Source organism: Erithacus rubecula (assembly GCF_903797595.1).
Source record: "Erithacus rubecula genome assembly, chromosome: 9".
NCBI classification, from domain to species: Eukaryota; Metazoa; Chordata; class Aves; order Passeriformes; family Muscicapidae; genus Erithacus; species Erithacus rubecula.
The window spans coordinates 5,402,500-5,423,757 of record NC_136660.1 but is presented as its reverse complement, the minus strand read 5'-3'; the positions used below and the strand labels follow the sequence as shown (position 1 = coordinate 5,423,757).

Genomic DNA, 21,258 nt, shown 5'->3' with positions numbered 1-21,258 from the left:
ACGTTGGAGATGTTAAAATAAGAGGGCCTCACAAACCCTACTTAACACATTAAATTTTGTTAGGCAAAACTGAATGAATACAGATCAGAACATATGGAGCACTTCTGCTTTTCTTGATACAACCCACAGAAGTGATAAGCTTGGCTTGTGACCAATTTGACATCTTGACAAATCAAATCAGTTCCTCACACAAAAAGGATCTCAACTGTTATATGTTAAGCCAATCCAGGTTAACTTGATTATTACTCAACTCCTCTGTCACTCCCAATAATTAAAACCTCTACAATAAACTCAAAACCAAGGGGTCTTTGCTGCATCTATAACAAAAAACACAACTAGCATCAGAAGTGATAAATAAAAAAGTCTGCTGGCAACTCAAGCTGCCACCAACCTCTGTCATAAAGATGCCAATGATGGTGGGCCTACTGAATCATCACAAAAACATTCAAATGAAATTATTCCAAAGCCTTTAGGGTTGAAAAAAGTAGCGTCCAAACTTTGAGATCTGTATTCACTTAAACTTATATTAGAAATACCTTGTTTCACTTACCACTTAGTTTTCTACACCACAAATTATAAGCACAGATTCCAAAAGTCATGAGTTTAATCAATTTTTAAAAAATGGTTCCTGAGTTGATACCACAGAAACAAAAGAAGTGTGATAGAAATAAAAAATGCATTCTCTGTGCTGAGGGGAAATAAGTTCAGAATGTACTTACAAAAGGTGCTGAATCAAACTTCTTAGCATAGTCCTATGGTTAGGGTCACAAAATCCATTAAATTCTCCTCAGTGATAGCAACATGCATAGTTTGCACCGCAGGCATACCATGTTACAGACTGTTATTAGATCATTTTTTTCATTTGGACTTGACAGAACTCTGCTCACACACAGCACCTCACAATGCTTTTACACAATTATCGTATAATCATTCATAATGACAGTAACTGTCTTTTCTACATAATTTTGTCTCCTTCCTTTATTAATGCAACTTACTGGGATTTTGGTTTCAAAGACTTCAGACTCAGCTACAAAATGCCAAGTCTCACTTCTGTTGTATACTTAGAACCTGTCACTGGCTATGTTGGGGTTTTTTTTTCTTTTTTCAAAAGAAAAAGGTGGGCAAAAAGAAAAATTCCATTTCAACCTGCTACTTTGGAGTTTTATCCCTGGCTGTCCTTCATGTTTGACAGACAAGTGAGAAACTCCAGTAGAGCTACTTTGCTATACACCTCAATAATGTCTCCTACACTGGCCTGTCAAAAGATTTAACAAAGGTCAGGCAGCAGGACACAAACAACACATCAATATAACCTCATTTCAGCTCCTTCTGAAATCCAGTCAGGATTTCAGAAACTCTGTAGGAGTGACAATTTTAGTTCTGCCTTTGCACAGCACCTACCACAGTAAAGTCTTGGTCAAACAGTGTCTTATAAAGTAAACAGAGTTGCACAGATACAGAAACTCTAATCTCAGCAATTCTAAAACTGAGACTTGGCCAAAGTTTATCATGCAATACACAGTCTATTTACCCTGGAACATCTCAGTCTTATCTTCATCCATTTTTTAAGTTAACCACCCCCAACATGTCAGATCACCTTCAGCAAAAATATACCACTACTAAATCAATTTATTGCCCACAGAAACAAAGAGCCAACAGACCTGTGTAACCATCTACCATTACCGGAAGCAACATTTACGTATTTTAATTTTTAAATGATAAATCAGTAGTTTCAGTAGGTTTGATCTTCACAATAAAAATAAAAGTTATTAGTTAGCTAACCATATTTTATTCCTGAGGGAAGAGAGGTTAATGGAGTCTTCCAACTGTAAGGATGGGACAAGATGATTATGAGAATCCTGAAGTACTCTAACCATAGAATGATGCAATAAAGAGATACAGTCTAAGGGGAAATTAAAATACAGCTCATCATTGGGGTAGGTAGGCTACAAGAAATGCTAAACAGGACATGGTGCTTTGGTGCTAAACAGGATAGCATGTTTTGCACAGGATGAGAGATTAAAAGCAGTGTAAATAATTTTCACTCTTGTATGCATAAAGATCTCAGTCTAATATGCCATTTTAAGACACCTTCTCCCTACATAACACTTTCCATTGCCAGCTTTCTCATGCTAGCTACCTTTAGAAGGTAAGAAAAAAACCACATACAGCAAGATGCATGGAGATATTATTAACCAGCACTCATTTTAAAGCACATCAACAATGCCTTCTAGTTGCAATGACTGTGATGTTAAATGTTCCATGAAAGTGTTTAAAGATTTTTTTTGCGAATTACTTTTATACATTACAACTGTAGAAAGATTTTAATTGTATTATTTTCCCCAGGAGTGCATTTCCCATAATGCACATACACTTTAAGTTACAGACCATTGCAAGCTCAAATCAGTGTCACAGGCTAGCCACCCCTCAAAGTGTTAACTCATTTGGCATCACTACTAAAACAGGATTTCATTTTCTTCCAGATTGTTAGTGAATTAGAGTATTAAGAGTATCTCAGTAAGTACTTTCCATTTTAAATAATGTCAGTAGTGTTGGAAAACAGATAAAAGCAACACAGAAGCAACCAATAGAGAAATATACTTCAAAGCACAATTTAAAGGCATGTATTGCCCCTAGTCCATCATTACTGCTCCCCACATCACCCTTCACCACTACTACAAGTGCCATAGACCACAAACCCCATCCCCTCAGATCTCCTCTCCCAATCAACAATGTCAATAAAACACAGCAAAGGAAAGGCCTGCACGGTCCATTGCACAAGTACTACAGCAGCAATATTCAAGTTCTATTGTAAAGTGGATATATCAATTTTCTTATGAAATAGCTCTACTTTTTATCACCATAAATGCCAATACTAGTAGGCAATACACCATTATCACACAAATGTATTACTTTCTACTATTGTTTTGAGAGCAGGGGGCAGGACATGTATATATACATATACACACATATATATAATTTTTAAGCATGTTTTCCAGTCAAGATTTCCTTATTAGCTACTGACAAATTTCAGAGGATCTGGATGTTTCTGCCCACAAATGAATTTCTTATGAGGCCTGCAAAACAAATAACTTGCAGATCTGTATACTGTACTGTTTGTGAGCTGGCTGCTTGCCTAATAGGCACAACTGCAGTTCCAAACCTCATGCAGCTAACTGCCCAACTGACAGACTCAATAAAGAAAGGTATGGAATATTGATGTGGGGAAAAAAACACCTGGTATTAATTAAAAGTAGCTTTTAGCAAAACACATATTTAAGACATCACTGTCTCCTAAGGCCCAAAGGGGAAAAAAACCAACAACTTGCCCATACTGAAGAAAAAGAGTAATTTTGTTGCCTCACTGGTTCAAACTGTAAGATCACACTTGAATAGCCTGAAGGTGGATAAAGCTGCAGAAAGAGTTTGCACTTGACCAGACATCTGAAAACTAATCCCCTTCAAGGCTACCTGCCTGTTTGAGCTCTCATAACTAAAAAAATTCAACAGCAGCTTTACTTAAAATCTGAGATTTAAAAATCAGCTGAAAGGGAAGCCAATCAAGCAGCAAATATTCAGAGAAAATGTGTGTTCATTAGCACAGACACATTCAGAACCACTTTTCTGTGTGCCATAAGTAGTCCAAACCTACCACAATATCAGGCATCATCTTGCTCCACCACAATATGTTTTAAGGAATCAGTTTCCAAGGCCTAACTTTCCAGAAACTTTCCTAACTCCCAAAATTATGCTACTGTGTTACTAACCATGGTACTTAGATCACCAGCCTATAGCTCTCTACCCCAGAAACCCTTGCAATTCTGAGGTTTGAGCTCAAGCACTCTGTCCTACATATGCAGTCTCAAGGAAGAGCAGCACTTGCCTGCTGTGTTACAAGCGAGTCTCCCTTTGCAGCCAAGAACTGACAAAAAACAAGCAGATACAGCTAAGTCCTGGAAAGGGAAGTAAACAAAGCAACTAAGAACTGCCACAAAACCCCCCAGTTCTACAAGTGACATAAGAAATACCAAACTGACAGCTTTAGGAACAAGAACTGCACATGGCCCAAGCTGTAATTAACTACACAGCAATACCAGCTTCATATCTCTGCTCTGACCTTAAATAATCAACGCTTTTTGAGATTTCCTTTTTTCCTGAGCTTAAGAAACCACTAGGTTTGAGTAAAGCTATAAATTCAGCTGCTGAACTTCAACAGTTAGATTTCCCATGTTTATAAATTTCTTAATCTTTCTTTGTGATAGAGAATGGACCCAGAGAGAATGGACCCAGAGCAGCCACAAGCCTCCCAGGAAGGAATGCTGCCTTTTGTGCTGAGAGGAGGAGCCTTCCTTTTGTCAATTTACATCGAACTACACATGGGTTTCTGCATTCAAGCCATTAGTCCTCTCTTCTTTCCTTGCCTCCTCTGTTGACTGACCTATACATTCTAGTTTCTATATGTGCCTGCCTGGTCTTTTCACAGGAAGTCTTGATTAAAGAAAGCTCAAGAACTGATAAAAACGTTCTCAAAGGAGGTGGGGGGGGGGAAGGGAAAAAGAAAAAAAAAAAAAAAAAAAAAGGGAAAAAAAAAGAGAGGAAGCAAAAATAAAAGTTTTTCCATTCACTCCTGCCTCCAAACACTAGCTAACTCAATCCTGAGATTCCCAAGGGCCATTCTGCATGTCCTTATAATGTCCTCTTCTTAACTGAAGACAGACTTCCTAAAGGGCAGACCAAGATCAAAACCAAACTTCTGTAAAAAAGGAAGGAAAACCACAGACATAGAATGAATTGCTTATGTCAACTGAAGCCTTAAACTCTCTCAAATAAACTAGTAAGCATTCCTGGAACACAGGTTCCAGGTACCTGGAAATGGGTAGCTACAATACAAATTACATCTTAGAAAAGAAAAGAACCTGTGAGGGTATTGAATGCAGTCCTTCTACCTCAGCCAACAAACCTAAGAACCCACTGGAGAGGAAAACTTTCTCCATTTAAGAAGAACTAACTGAAGAGCCCTATTAAGTCCTGCCATTATTCTAGCAGAAAAGTAATATATGAGCAAACTTAACACTTGGATTCTGTGTACCATATTTGAAACTAAGCCACTGAGCAGCATTCAATTTTGCCATGTTATTGAAATATGAGCCATGCTCAAATGCATTTAAAAGTTAAAATAAATTTAAAATCAGATATCAGAAAACTTACTGTCAAAAAAATTTTGACAGGGGAAAATATGCCACAGTGTACACACACATCTCACTTTACCTGAAAAGGCAATATTACAGAATTTAAAAAAAAAAAAAAAAAAAAAAAAATCCCAAATTAAGCAGTATCAGCAAGGCATTTTTCAAGCATCAACAGAAAGCCAAATCTTTTAATTTTAAATCTAAAAATCTTTACAATCATTTACTAAAGTACTATATTCAGTTTTAAAATAAACCATTTGATGGAATCATAAAGTTAGTCAGTGAATAATTTATTAACAAGATTTTTAATTTTTTATAGTCTTACTAACTCACTGACTCACTAAATTGTAGTATCGTAAATAGCAATCAGTTACAGCAGAAACTTATTAACTGTTAATGGGGAAAATACTACAAAGTAGCAACATACTCAAAACATTGTCTATTTATAAAAACAAATTTAACTTCCTTTAAATTAGTCAAAGTGTTACACAGAAAAGCTATCTATTTAATTGAGAAGTGATCATGACATTATCTAAAAATATTCACATATCACATTCTGACCTACATACAAATTTTAAAATACAACAATATACAGGAGGTTAAGATGTATTCAGGACAGCACACTTGTTAGCTGAACACTAGTTAACTGAATTAACTGTTAGCAAGCCAGAAATATTTCATTATCACATCTATATTTTCTTTAAACCTTACTCACTGCTTAACTGCTAGTAAATAGATTACCATCAAGGTTTGACCAACATCTGGGTATATTAAATGCAAACGCACCTGGAATAGACAATTTTGTTACCAAAACAAAAAAGAAAAATCCACTATATACTCCAGTGAAAAAACAGATTACAATTTTTTAAAATTGTCCCTGAGCTCTAAATGCCTATAACAAAACACTGAGGAAGTGCAGCCATATGCTAGAATTGTAGAGCATGACAGCAAAATATCACAACGGCTCTGAAGACCACAGTACCTCATTCCATTCATTCTTTAACTACATCAGCTTTTGTATTTTTGACTAAAAGGTTGGCAACTAAACCACAGTTAGTTCCTAACTCTTCAAATCTCAGCATGGGTCTATAGCCTAAAATTCATTAACCTCCCCTCTAAAAAGTGCTTGCACCATTGTCTTGATTATATTTACTTGCTCCTGTCTTTGATGAATACCAAGGCTGAAAAACTGAAGTCTCCAAGTTACGTTAGCAGGAAGAATTAGGGTGCAAGAAAAAGTACTGATTAATGACAAACGCCAGCCTAAGACTTCAATACTACCTCCTGGTTTTCCTTTTCCAAGATTTTCTATATTGACTGAACAGTTTAGATCACATATTTTCAATTATTACCCCAACAAGCTTCTTTGTCTGCTTGACTTCAAATTTTGGGCTGCTTTGTTTGTTTTTGAAAGGTAGCAAATCTACATTCCATGTTTCAGGAAAGAAGAGAAGCCAAGAAAAGCAAAAATACAAGTAAATTAGCTGGAGGAATATTTCAAAATGAACTGTCCTTGCCAACACTCCTCCAAAATACAGCTTTTCCAGCCCCTCCTCACCAGACACACAGAGATACAACTTAGACCACCTGGCAATGACTCAGCAAGTGTTCTCTTTTTCACAGAGCAATCAAAATTCAGATTTTGAACTATCATTTGATTGAAGAGCCCTGCTACCTTAGTGAAAAACTAAAACCATGGTGAGACAACCCAAATAATGATAGTGGCATCTACTTGAGCTACCTGCAGTGAAGCCTCGCTGCAATAATTTCAATATCTGCATCAGTTATAGTGCTGTTCAGAACACTCAAAAAGATCTTAATTGATGCAAAAGTATCATAGGCAATACTTTACCAAGTCATCAGAAGTTTATGCATTTTAACATAGGGATGCTTAGCTTCCCTGAGCATTTAGTTTCACATCTATTCTTCCAAAACTTGCTTTTGTAAATAAGTCTTGCATCGGCAGACATCAAATGATCATATCATGCGCTATGTGAACATTTATTTCTTTATTCAACTGAAAGAAGAAATTACTCATAATATGTGAATAAGTATCACTAATTCAACTGCAATACAACTAAACACATCTACTAATTACTGGATGCAACCCTCAAATACCCCAAAGGTATTTAAGTCATTTTTCAACTTCATTCAGGCCATTGTCCAGAGACATTTCCCCTAGACACAGTTCCACCTTAAGCTGCTCCTACTCTTGGACTGATCCCATACTACCTCCTCCAGCCTCAGTACAACTGCTTGAAGTGTCATATGCTGAATGGATCAGGAAAATGTTCAGGGTTAAAAAAAAAAAAATTAAGCCAGCAGTGCCACCAAGAGAAATGTCTGTGGAACCACAGTCTCCAAAACTTCTAAAAACACTGCCAATCTAGGATCCAGCTAGGTGCTTTTAATGCTCATGCTGCATCTTTTGTGCCCATGAAGCTCCAAATAGAGTATGTGATTTAGCTCAAAGCCAGTTGCTATATGTACATGAAAGTAACTTCCTCGGAAGCAAATCAAGTTACTTCATTCCACTTAATTCTTAAACATAGCAACAACTGTTTTAGGTAAAATAATATTTTGAAGAAAATTACTAGAAAGCGAAACACAGCAAAATCCTGGAAGCTTCTCTGGATCCCTTGCTCTCATTCTCTTATAACATTAAAAATTATTGGTGCACAGATACAACATCAACTAACAATAGTAACTTTCTAAAGGAATCAATACAATGAAGCAATATAGCATTAGTTTAACTTAGAATTCTCCATCAACTTCCAAGAACAAGCTGGTTACAAGCAGAGTAGTCTCAGTCCCTACTCAGCAGGGTGAGGAGGGAAACTCTCCTCATCATAAAAGCAACATGAGATGTCAATGCCCAGAGCACAACAGTGGACAGTAACAGCACTTCACAGAGGTGTCTTCCGAGGCAAACACTTGCTGCCAACTTCAGCTGAACTTCTTGGATAATCTGTACTTGCCTTTTTTCACCAAAGCAGCACAGTTTACCAAATCCAACTCAACAGGAAAGTCAAGCCTAATCCCTAATTCAAGACCACTGATGGAACTATGCATCTCTACAGTTCACTAATAGTGCGATTAGAAGAAGGCTAAATTGATTTTTGGTCAAATTTCACAAGTACAATGAATTTTAAAATACATTCAATTTGATATTAAGTAACAGTTCTGCTGTTCTCAAGCAGGTTCAGAGATCCTGTAAGGTGCACAAGAAGAATGGCTTCTTTATAAAATAGTTGCTCATTCTTCACAACTCTTTATGATGGATATGCCATGCTTTGAGACAGCTCCAAAGATATACACTAAGTTCCAGAAAAAGAAATATCTGAGGTAAGGCAACAGTGGAATAACATAGTATTTATATGCAAAATATAAAACGCAAAAGAATTTTTTTTTTTATTAATATCTAATATGTCTTCCTAAGAGCCTCATGAAAGATTTAACTATGGAATAAAACCTTTCTTTTTCCATACTTTGTTCATTGCTGCTTGTGTTGCAACTAGGCAACAAATCGATTAAATGAATCATCCCTAGCTCAGGACACCTGAACTCTCTGCAACCTTGACGTTCAAACAAATCTTACTCAAAATCCATCAGTGCAGGTACCTTTACTTACTGAACCACATCATAACTCAGGTTTCTTTTAGCAAAAAGAAGAGAAGAGGGAAAGGCAGTGTATAAAGCACTGAATCCTTGCAGTCAATTTCATAAGAATACCCCTCTGTTTGATCTTTTTGTGAAATTACTATGAAGGATAGTTCAGGAAGGAATATCTCTGGTAGACAGATGATGAAATTTTCACAGACACAGGATGACAATCTCAACCTTACCAGAAACACAAAAGGAAATAGGAAGTTTTCTTTACTGCTTAGCCAAGAAAAGATTCCCCAACTGACATGCTCCAAACTTACAAGACTCCTGTTGGCATCAATACTGATACAGAATAGCAGAAACAAATGAAAATTGTCTAAATCCCTGGCACATTTCGAGCTTCTCCCACTCCTTTCAAAACAGATTCAAAGCACATACAAAACACATCCTACAACAACATTCCTTCATTCAGAGATGGCAGTGATGTGATAATCTCTGACATGTCTTGAGTATCATCTCCAATAGCTGAAGTAAATTATGTGATGGGGATCCTCACCAACAACTTGCTCGTTATCTGGAATTCAGATAGTAGTACAAAAACACATAGAACTTTTAAATTCCCTTAACCACCAACAAGCTGTGCACAACTAGTAGTTTAAAGCATATTTATTTGTTTACTGTCTACATTAATTTTACTGAAGATTTTTATGCGTATTCCATTTTATGCCAAGGCTAACAAGTCAAAGCTGCAAAGCATGTACTTCTAAAATAAGGAATGAAAAAAGAAATTCCATTTTTAAACAGATCAGCTCAAATGTGTTCAAAAAAATTAACACATTTACTTTTTCCTTATAATACAATCTTAGCAAAATGAGAACGGAGGACAGACAACATGAACACACAGCACTAAAAATCAACATATGGCAAAAAAATCAAGTGTAACCTGAAGAAGTGTAATTCTGTGCCTTTATGACAAAGACAGATCGCATTCAGAAACTTTAGGAATGCAGAAGCAGAAAGATTAAAACAATTAAAATTTTAAAAAGACTAGGTAAAAGCAGCTCCACACACAGCAAAGGCAAATTTAACTTCATCATTTAGTGAGAAAATAATCAGCGTATGGAGTACTTGTCTAAAACATCTTTTATTTTCCAATTATCCAAAATTATTTAAAATTATTTTCATGTTAACTGTAACACAGTAGTGGTAAGTTTTTATCACATTTTGCAGACTTCCATTTTAAGTGAAGGCAAATTCAGTTAAAACGGATCCATAATCTGCTGATATTCTCTTCATATGGTTATACCACACTTACTGAATTTTTAGCAATTGCCTGTTTGTAAATTACCAAATATGAGATTCCAAAAAACTACAATTCACCAAAAGTACTAGTGTATTGTTTACACCACTATATCTTACTGACTTTATTGTAAATAATAATCACATAGCTACTTTAAACTATCATTAATATTTAGGCTTTTATGAAGAGTATCTGATATGGTGATTTATTGCCACAATATATTTCCCTATGCACAATTATTAGATATTAGTCTGCCTATCATAATGAATTAAAGACTATCAACTCAATTTTTATGCTGTCTTCCAAATTATGTGAATCATGGCAGAAAAACTCACGCATCAATAAATTTGAACTTAGAAATTACTGAGAATTCAGTATTTTAAAATTAATATGATTTCTTTATTAAGAGTCGCGCACTGTACGTTTAAAAGTTTACTTCCATTTTCTTTCACCGCATCAAGGATTTGCACCCTGTGGCACAGAAAGCAATTCTTATGGAACAGTAAATACCAGGAAAATCATATGGCAATGACTCCACCTCTTTCTTCTTGATCATTTTGTTATTTGCCCAGAGTTATCACTGCAATCAGAGCAGCACACAAGCTTTTCCAGGTACTTAGAAGGAAGGAAAAAGAGAGCGCTCTGTTTCCTCTAACAACGCTTATTGTGAAGCTGAAATATAGTTAGGAATTCTGTCAATGGCTATGGAACACAGGCACACATATACACACAAATACATATAGCAAATTTCTGACCCTTGTTTTTATTTTTAAACAAACACTTTGCATGCAACAGCAATGTCCAAGAAAGAAAGGTCAAGAGGTCTGACTTATAAAGCTGTAACTCAGACCACAAAAATCAGCAAGAATTAGATTTTATTGGATTAGATTTTATACAATGTACACATTATACCTGTATGGCAGGTGTTTACAACATCTGCAAACATTACAGGATGACTAAGAAAGAGGTATGGCTTTCAAATCCTAGCATGGATGGTCTCACATAATGGCAAGAGCATTTATATTCCAGGAGACCATCAGCACTCACAACCAGTGCCAGCTGTTCTCACCATATTCCCTGCTAGTGGCAAATTAATAGGAAAGCTGAATAAGGCAAAATTTCTATAAAGCAATTGGAGAGAAGATACTTTGATAGACTTCTCTTTCTTTATAGACAAATACATTATAAAAAAAAGATACTACATATCAGCAATATTGCAGTCATGAAAAGTATAAGGATAGACTTATTTAATATACTTCCATGGAGTAGAGAAGACCTAGCAGGAAGAAAATACTAGAAAACTGAGTTTTTTCCTATGTTTTCCTACCAGGACAATAATTTCAACTAATAATTAATGATTATCAAAATAATCATTAATTTAGATATAAAAATACAATCATGAAACAAATTTAGCATATAAAGACTGGCCTCTTGATTTCCTTGCTCAAAGGTGGCGAGGAGCTAGTCCAGCCTTCAGGTCTGGAGCTCATAATTTTCTGTTTACAGCAGAACTAATGAAGCTCTGTTTCCTCTGGATTTGCTCCTATAAGCCCTGTGGCCAAGCAACATTAATTATATCTACTGCCTCTAAGCTCACCCATGTCTCCTTGAGCTCCTGCACCCCATAAAACTCCCCATTTGTCCATATATTCCCATATGCACACACTGAGGCTTGCTCTCACACTTTCAGTAAAGCTCAGCTCTTGGTCATGCCCTTAAATCCACCTTCTTATTCCCTCAGTTCCATCATCTATCTCTGACTGGTGCTAAGAAAGACAGCATATACTGTAGCTGATTTGAAGTTGAGTGCATTCTGGCTGGCCAGCTGGAGATTGCCTCTTCACTTCCAGGAGAACATCAAATGCCATGACCTCCTTGCTTTTAAGGATTTTTGGGGAGAGGATTATCAGATGTCAACTAGGGGAAGGCAGCCTTCCTCAAACCTCTCCCTGACACAAAGTCAATGTAAATAGTACTTCCTTTGGAAGCCAAGATTAGGAGCATACTTGCTTCCAGCCACTTGCAATTCACATTGAAAATGCTCACATCTGCCCTCCTCCTGTCCTGTAGTTCAGGGTAGCATGTGCATTTCTCATTCATCCATTCCACTCTTGTGGGATCAGGAAAACACAAAATTGACAAAAAGTAAATTTCAGCATTCTTATACTGCACCCTGTGGGCAGCAATGAAACCGTCAACAAGAATTACCGCTTCACTCAAGTGACAGGGAGCAGAAGGGTCTGGAACTATTCACAGGGATGGCCACCTCTAAACAAAATCCATGGAAGGATAAGAGCAATAGTTACTCCAGCTAGGATAGCGTACATAGAACAGGGCTAACAAAAAAAACATCCCTGTCCTTCGCTGAGCTTAGGAGGGAGAAGATAATCACATTAGCAAATATCAACTAACAAGAAGATTAATGTTAATTATAAATGCAGAAAGAGAGTCTAACATACAAAAACTACCTGTTGCTTAGAGAAACCTTACCATTTTTTCCTCTATCCACTTCTTTGTGCTTTGAGGCCAGAGAACATGTAACACAAACCCCAAATGCTCCCTTTAAAGAGAGCAATGATGTTCCAGTAGTTAAGTACTACTGTGGTACTCTTGAAAACAGAAATTATTTTCAAAATCCTCCCAGGCTTCCAGCACTCATAGGTGACTAGGCGTGTATCTACATAGGATAATGCAGTGCTGTGCAGCTATCTTGAACACCAGAAGGAATATGGCCATGTTAGCACTGCAATGCACCTAGGCTAAGTGCAGAAATGCAGCTGGAGCATCCACCGCCTTCTCAGGTAGTTTGGATCTATCCAAATGATACTTCACTACAACACGTAAGCACACCCTTAGTCATCCTGCCTTAGAAACCAGCTGTAACATGACAGTTCTTCCTTAAATTACCAAGAATTGTAACAAAAGAGCACCTGAAGAGAAAAACAGACACCAAAGTCAAGAAGAGGAGCAAGTTTTTACAATCTGTAGCATGCATCTTTCATTTAACATAACACACAGCCCCTGAAATGCCTTTATGCCAGCTCTGCCCCGAGAGTTTACAAATTATGACTCTGATTTGTAAATCTTAGTAAATACCTCCTTAAACCTTACTCATTGTTTCCATAACTGTCTATAGAGCCTAAAGACTACCCTGCAAGAATAACATCCAAAATAGATTCTAAAAATGAAGCATTCTAGATTATCCTCACATATAGGCAAAGGCTGAAAACACAAACCAATTCATAAAGAAGAGCATTAACTTGAATTCAAGGGCTTCTTGAATTATAGGTGGAGAATAGGAAAAAAATCAATTATAGCTGGAGAATGGGAACAACATGCCAAAAAAAACCCCAAAACCAGGAAAACTAACCCAGAATATAGCAAAAAAGTAGCATCTCAACTCCACTTTCTGTTTTTGAAACAAAGCTTGAAGTCTGGAACGAACGTAAACGAGAGTTCTAAATTCTGTGATTCACACTTCTCAAAGTAAGCAATCGATAATCTCTAATATCAGACAATTGTTTGCCTGGTGAGTTTGTAAAAAAGGCAACATTACAACCCGACCAGTGTCGGGCTGTGAACGCCTCCCCCTTGCCAGCAGCAATACGGATTACCAAGCGCAGTCCGGTGATTCCTTTTTTCAGCCTACGTAATAACCATTTACATAGTCGTGATATTTTTAAATGTGCTTTCAGAAGCACAAAATAACATAACATGGCAAGAGACAAGCACAGCACTCCTCTGACTGCTGAATTCGCGAACAATATAACGACCAAGTCCGAGGAGCACAATAAAACTCCATTTTACAGATTATGTATTCAGAATACAACCCAAGGAAATCCTGGCCGTGTTTCCCCCCATACCGAGAGTGTGTCTAAACACAACAGAGCATATCCTGGCTCCTTCACTAACCTACACGCACATTCCTACACCCCTTAGAAAAACAGTGAGAGCGGGGAAAGAAAGGGAAACAATGACATTCCTTTAATAACAACGTTCACCGGCGCGTTGGACCCAGACGAACAGGGCTACGCGGCGGCAGTTTCCCCTAGATTAGCCGATTCTCCCCTGCTGCTCCAGGGCCAGCCTAATCGCCCCTCGGTGCCCAGGCCAGGCACCGGCCCTCTCTCACTGCGGCTGCACGGCCGGGGCATGGAGCGGCCGCAAACGCCGCGAGGAACCGCACCTGGCGCCAGCCGTGACCCTCGGCTCCACGTCACTGTGCCCGGCCGGGCGCGGGGCTGTGTCACGCCGGGCCCGCCGCCCCCCGCCGCAGCCCCCGGCCCGGCCCAAGCCGCGGCTCTTACCGCCAGATCGGGACTGTGCGAGTTCCGCTGGGACACGGCGCGGATTATCCCAGCCCGCCAGCACCCACTCTCCGGCGGTTCCTCGCCGCCGAGGCACAGGAACCGTTTCCCCACCAGCTCCGGCCGCGTCTCCACCGCCATGGCTGCCGCCGCTGCGCAGAAACCGCACTAGCCGCCGAGCCCACTGCTCTAGGGGCCGCGCATGGCGGGCGTGGGGCGGGGACGGGCGCGGGGCTGTCGGGCTCACAGCGGCGGGAGGGTGAGAGCCCCTCGACCGCGGCGCCGCCGCCGCCACAGCCCGACACAAACACCCAGCGAGGGGCCGGGGCGGACCGGGGGCGCGCGCTCCTTCCCTCACCTCCTCCCTCCCTCTCTCCCGCGCGCGCGCCCGCCCGCCGCGCTGCGGCCCCAACCACTCCGCCCACGCAGTTCTACTGCCATGGAGACGGACGCCGCGCGATGTCTCCCTCCGCCAGGCAGCTCACAGACAGCGGCCGTAGCGCGGCAAAGAGTCCGCGGTGGCTGGGGTGGCACCGGGACCCCGCGGGAGCTCTTCCCGTCGCCTCCTGCCCAGCCCCGGCCGGGGCAACACGACCCTCGCCTGCAGCTCCGCGCTGATTTGACACTGGCAAGGTACCTGCTCCCAGCGTCTGGTGCCAGGGCGGGAGTTCGGCCACAGCCTCTTCGGAGTACTTCCCCTGGCTGGGAGAAGCGGCTGTCCGTCCTCCGCAGGCTCGACTACACCGTCCTAAAGCGCACCGCTCCGAGAGCTCATTAATATATACAAATGTGTGAAGGCGGGTTGGCAGGAAGATGGAACCATGCTCTTCCCGGCGGCACCAGGCAATAGGACACGAAGCAACAGGCAAGGTGTTGCTGTCATGCACTGGAAGTTCCACCAGAAGAAGAACTTCTTCACCGTGCAAATGACACTGGAACCAGATTGTCCAGAGAGGGTGCAGAGTCTCCCTCGCTGCAGATTCTCAAGAACTGTCTGGACACAACCCTGTGCCATGTCGTCTAGGACAAACTAAGCAGGGAGGTTGGTCCCCTGTGGTCCCTTCGAGCCTGACCCATTCTGAGAGCCCAGGCTGGCAAAGGTATCCAGAGAGCCAGGCACCAGCATGCTGATGTCCCAGCCCTCCAGGGTTTGGGAGAGCCAGGACCGGGTCTGCTATCTGCTGTACCTTCCCCTCTAGAATCAGTTTGTTGGGGAGTTCAACAAAGACACCAACCCATCCACCTTTCCCTACTGCAAAGACTACAGAACTCCTTGGGAATGTACTGTCAGTTTAGTCGCTCAGAGGATTTTAGAGACAGAACATTTCAGAGCTAGAAGATACTATTGAATTCTGTTAGATTTCAGCAAACAGTGGATATCCAAGAAGTCAGCTCAGAGACTCACAGGGGCTCCAGCTGAGAGCTTGGGCTGCAACTCCTGAGGAAGCACAGCAGCCACATTCTGTAGCAGTTGCTATCAGTTGCTGTTTGTTGTTCTTTCCGTGGATCCTGTAGTCATGCTGTGGTAATCGCACGTTTGCATTTTAAGAGTTTTTCGTTCACGTTATCTGGAGGTGTAGCTTTCCTAAACTTCTGCCTGCCTTTACTGGTATGCTTGCCCTCAAGACTGCAGGTTAATGATCTCTCATCTAGCACTAAAAGCAAATTTGAATACTGCACTTTTGAAAATAAGATTATGAGGTGAAAGCCATACATCAAGAGTGTCAACTTCCCACATTCCTGCACATTTTAGTAGAGCAAATAACTTCTGGTATAAATTAATTAACAGAAAACAAACAAAAAAAAATAGATCAATTCATCATTCATAACGATAAGTTTGTTCACAGGATTAGAATAACTTACAAGACATTACATTTATACTAGAACCTATAGATGTCAGACATTCCAGGCTAGAATTGTGCTTTTTAGAAACTGCAGAGTCAACTATAATGCATTTGAGCTTGATGAGATCTTCATTCATGTTCCAAGATAATGCTACAACAAAAGTGTAGTGCAGTCCTGCAGAAAGAACAAAAATTATGTAAGTATAGGGCAGTTATCTGTAAAGGGTATAAAGAGAAGTTACAAAACTAACTAAATAAACATTAATCATATCAAAGTTCTTGTATTTGTTCCCTCCTGTTTAATCAAATAGTAATTTGAGATATTACTGAACTCCACAATTAAATTACATTAATGTGCAACAAAATATAAAATATACCCCAAAAAATTAAATTTACATGCTTCTAGTAAATTGAACTTGTGAATTTATCACAGAATACCAAACTATTAAGAATATTTTTAATTTATTCCAAAAACTTACACCAAGGCACTGACATCAGAATAATGTTTTAGTATTGATTAGAATTCACTAAAGGCTATTGTTCAATGCAGAACCATTTTATAGTTGCTAATCACCTAAAAATATAAGTATGATCAAGTAACATCAACATTGAGGTGGCAATTTCCATACTTAGCTGTCAGTTCCCAGTTGATGCCAAGTCAGATGGGCAGGACTTTGCCTTGCTCCCCACAACACCACTGAGCTAGACCAGGAGGAGACAGTTCAAGGGAAAGCCTTAACATATTGCAGGGCAGCTTCACTCCCCAGAAACTCACACCTCAGCTCTTCTTTCTTTCCCTTAGTCATCTTGGAGCAGCTTTTTTAACTCATAGGTGCTTTAGAAAGGTCAAAATTACTATGTTTAGGTAGATCAGCATACAAGATCCACAGGTGCTGAATATTTTCCACCTCCAGCAACTTATTTTCTTGGTGTCTCTTCACTAATTAATTTCTTATTTGCTGCTTCCTTCTCTCCTTGTTTATCTGTGAAGTGGTAGAAATTGGGAGAGCACTAAATGCTCAGGATATGGATAAATCAACTCAGAACTTCTATCTTCAACAAAACAAAGTCATATTGCTGTGGCCCAAGGCCCGAAAACATCTTAGACACTAACTTTTTAAACAGTCCCGTATCACCTCCACTAGGATTTCTTCTTTTTTAAAAAGCCTTTGCAAGCATCAAACCAATATATTAACTCCCCTTTCAAAGCAACACCACCCTTATTTCTACAATAAATATTAAGGAATATTTGAACTGAAAAGTCAAAGGATCAAAATTCAAGGACTGAAAGGATTAGGGATGATATGTCATGCATCTTCTAAAGAAAGTGGCATAAGATTATCGTAAATTACTCTGACAAGACCAGAGTAACCATCTTCTTGGAGCTTACAAGCAACACTCAGAGCCAGATGCCCATAGGGAACAACAAAAGAGAGCTGACGCCTTCAGGCTGGAGAAGTCAAAAAAAAAAAAAAATACAGCAAAAGTGCTCTAGGCTGAGCCCCAGGGAAGGAGAGCTTCTGTTGGGACATTGACTATGGACAAACCCACCTCTTACTCCCTGAAAGTATACACATTGGTTAAGTACAAAATTGAGATATTTGCTGAGAGCTTTTTCTAACTTCCAGATTGAAATGCAGCACAGCATGTAATAGTAGTAATTGCACCCGCTCCATACAGATAAATGCGACATTTAGAAATTCTTATTTCTGTTTTACAGGAAAGAAAATTGAGAGAGAAAGACAAAATGACTTGTCAGCATCACAACTCTTAAGCAGAACTAGCAATGAATGAATTATTTCTAAAATAAATACTTCTAGATCTATCTTACCTTTCCTTGGGATGTAGCATCTGTTTCCTCTGAATTCATAATTCCTTGGAAATTTGGAAAGTCACTTCCTAGGTTTCAATGTAAAGATGTGCCCAAAAGTATGTATTCTATCACCATCTGCTGAAACCAGGTGGGGCAGTGATTCTTGTATCTGTGGGAGATTTTCTCTGCTAATGGGCCATCTGTTAAAAACCAGGTGGTGCAGTGTTCCTAATCTTTTCCATGACCCATCCTTCCTCCAGGAAGATATCTTCTGTTAATGGGCCATTGAGTCCCACTGCATGACTGATAAAATTACATCATCCCATTGGGGAGATGCTCCACCCAGGAGGAGAAGCCAAATATTTCCTACCTTGATAAAAACTGAGATTTGGAACACCAAGGTAGCCCTTACCTACTGGTTTCTAGAGGATGAGCTACCAGACCTTTCTATAGGATCACTTCCTCAACAAGACCACTTTATCTGGACTGCTACCACCATGCTAAACAGCACAATGTCAGGTTATAATCTGCTGCTGTCAGTGTTTTTTCTTTTGTATTGCATGTATTTTATTTTTCTTTCTTTCTTTTCCTATTAAATTGTATTTCTGACTTGGAGTCTTGCACTGGTTTTGCTTTCAAACCATTAGTCACATTTAATATTTTCCAGTGTTCAGCAGCAGAAAATTAGGAATCTATGTTTAATAGGTTGGTTTAGGAGTTTTGTAACTTTAAAATTCATAGTCAAGAGAAAAAATTTTTCATCAAACATCATTGATTTCTAAAATAAAACCAACTTTTAATTTCTGATTGTTTTATCTTCTACAGAGAGTCCATGGGCTTTTCTTAATGCATCCTCCTTGAAAGAACAATTATTTGAGTGGTGAGGCAGTTCTTGAACACTGAAAGGGACATAGAATCAATGGGAAACATGATTCTTTGAAGACAGCTGTTTAATGTAGATATCAAAGCTGCATTAAACACCGGGGGGTACAAAGGTGCATGAGAGTGAAAGTTGTGGTTTGTGGCATTACCTCCCCAGCTCTACCACTAACATCCTATATGGTGACTTATCACATCTCCAACTATCTACAGTCACTCTCCATCTGGGTCTGGCAACTGACCACTCCTAATATTTCCCTGTGTCTTGGCTTTTGCATTTGCAAAAAGGCTGCAATTTTACTGCTACATTCACACTGCAGGTGAATATAGCACCTCACTGTGTCATCCTCAGGACTTCTTTAATACCATCCCGGCTGTTGCTACAGCACACAAAGGAGGAAGATTTAAATTTAGTGCATTTGTGAATCACTCCGACCATATCTGCAAAAGAAAACATTGTCATTCACAGGGTGCCACTCCACCAATGCTGACAACAGCAAGGAGCACTACTGAGCCTTCATGTGATGTTTCAGTCAATTCATAGCCTAGAACAGATGAATATATCATATTCCACTTTCAACATTTCTTTCTGTTCCAGCTTATGAGATAACACCAAAAAATGGTTGAACAAATTGAATAAAAATTGCCATCAATACATTCTGCTCCTTAGGAGTTTGCTGGCATCTTAAGATATCAACCTATACAACTCCTGGCCCCCTTTCCTGCCACCCTTAACCACTGCCTTACACTTGAGTCAGCAAACGGGACTCTGGGGTACCCCTTTTCTGCTTTAAATACAAAGTTGGCCAGCTCAGCCCAATGAAGCTGCAGGGGAGAGTTCTACTGAGACCTGGAACTGCTGAGATGTGCTCACCCCTTAACCCCGCCTTGGGATTGGCTACCTCCCTTCATGTGGGTGTGGCACCACCTTCAACAGTTGCCACTGTTTTCTTCAGTGTTTTAAGTGCAGCTTGAGGGTAAAGCATCATCAGACCAGCTCTAGACCTTGATATCAAACAGTCCCTCCTACTCCTGATGGGTTTACACCTTATAGAGGTAAAATCCAGAGGGTGAGGGAATAGAGATAGCAAGGCTCTCAGTCTCCTCCTTTCCTTGAATACTTCAGGACTTAATTCCTAAGGTAAAACTGCATGGCCCTGCTTTGGCATTATAACATAATATCTCCATCTAAAACAACTTGTTTGAAGGAAAATGCACTCAGTTTCTTCAAGGCACAGATGGAAGATGCCACTTCTACTGGTCACTCAACCCAGGCGACAAGATTTAACAGCAAGGATGATGCACGGTAGCAGCGGTGTAACATTTTTGAGGCCATTCTAGCAATTTTAGATTTCCAGTCAAGTTTCTTTCCTGCTTTTCATCTTGCTGCTGGTGCCAGCTTCAGGCTTGGCACTTCTGAAGAATCAGACTGAACTTTAGGTATATTGGTCAGCCCATAACAGCTTTCCCACAACATACATTGTAATGCCCAGAAGATAGCATATGAGCTGAGAACAAATTTTTATTTAGTTGAGGGGATCCACCTACAGAACAAACCTCTTTGAACTATATGGATTCCCTGAATAGTTTTACCAATTATTTGTAGAATGTAATGGAGGAAACAAGGCACCATGATTAGTATTACTATTACGATAGCTAGAATGCGTAAACTTATTTTTAAAAACTTTTTTACTCATGATGTTAAATTCTATCTATCCAACAGACCATCCAACCTTGATTATTCTGTGACTCATGCCATCTGCAGGCTGCTTGGCCTTTTCTCCCCATTTGGATGGCCCTCTGGTAACAAAGAAGGCCATCCTTCTTATTAAGGACTCTTTTGACTAGCCTAGCAATTAATTATCAAGGTATCAAGAACCTCCATTACCCAAATATTTTTATTTTTGCTCCCTATTGACACAAGAGATCTCTTCCCCACACCATGTCAGGGTGTTGCACAGCAAAGGGATGATGTTGCTTTCTTTTTCTTCCTGGTCCTGTAATGACAACCATGTGTTCCCTTTGCAAACACAGGACAGCTCATTCAACTCCCGTAAGGGAATTTAAAGGTGTTACTAAACTCCAGTGTCTTGGCCAAAACATATAAGATGCTACTCAGAGCCTAAGCAGCCTCAGCAGTGCTGATGGTCCTCCTGAAAGGGCCTACCTTACCTTAGATTGCTCCTAGCTACAATGTGCCTTTCTCCTGTCAATCACTCACACATAAATCCTGAAACCAATCACTGTTAAAATTAATTAATCACCTTCCCATGAACCTTCGCTTCCAGTGGTGCTTCTTCCTCACTCACACCTAAGCTGT

General features: G+C 39.7%; 1 protein-coding gene across 6 annotated transcripts in view; it reads right to left on the bottom strand.

The window, feature by feature from the left end:
• Window positions 1-15,148, bottom strand: part of JMJD1C (jumonji domain containing 1C) — a 163,204-nt gene extending 148,056 nt beyond the window's left edge. Inside the window, exon 1 of one of the 6 annotated variants that reach the window (XM_079312713.1) lies at window positions 14,403-15,148. In XM_079312713.1, coding sequence (XP_079168839.1) covers window positions 14,403-14,543 — 141 coding nt within the window. In that variant the 5' untranslated portion in view covers window positions 14,544-15,148. The remainder of the gene's footprint in view (window positions 1-14,402) is intronic. The other 5 variants (XM_079312711.1, XM_079312712.1, XM_079312706.1 and 2 more) reach the window with 5 other exon arrangements.
• Window positions 15,149-21,258: the final 6,110 nt, after the last annotated feature.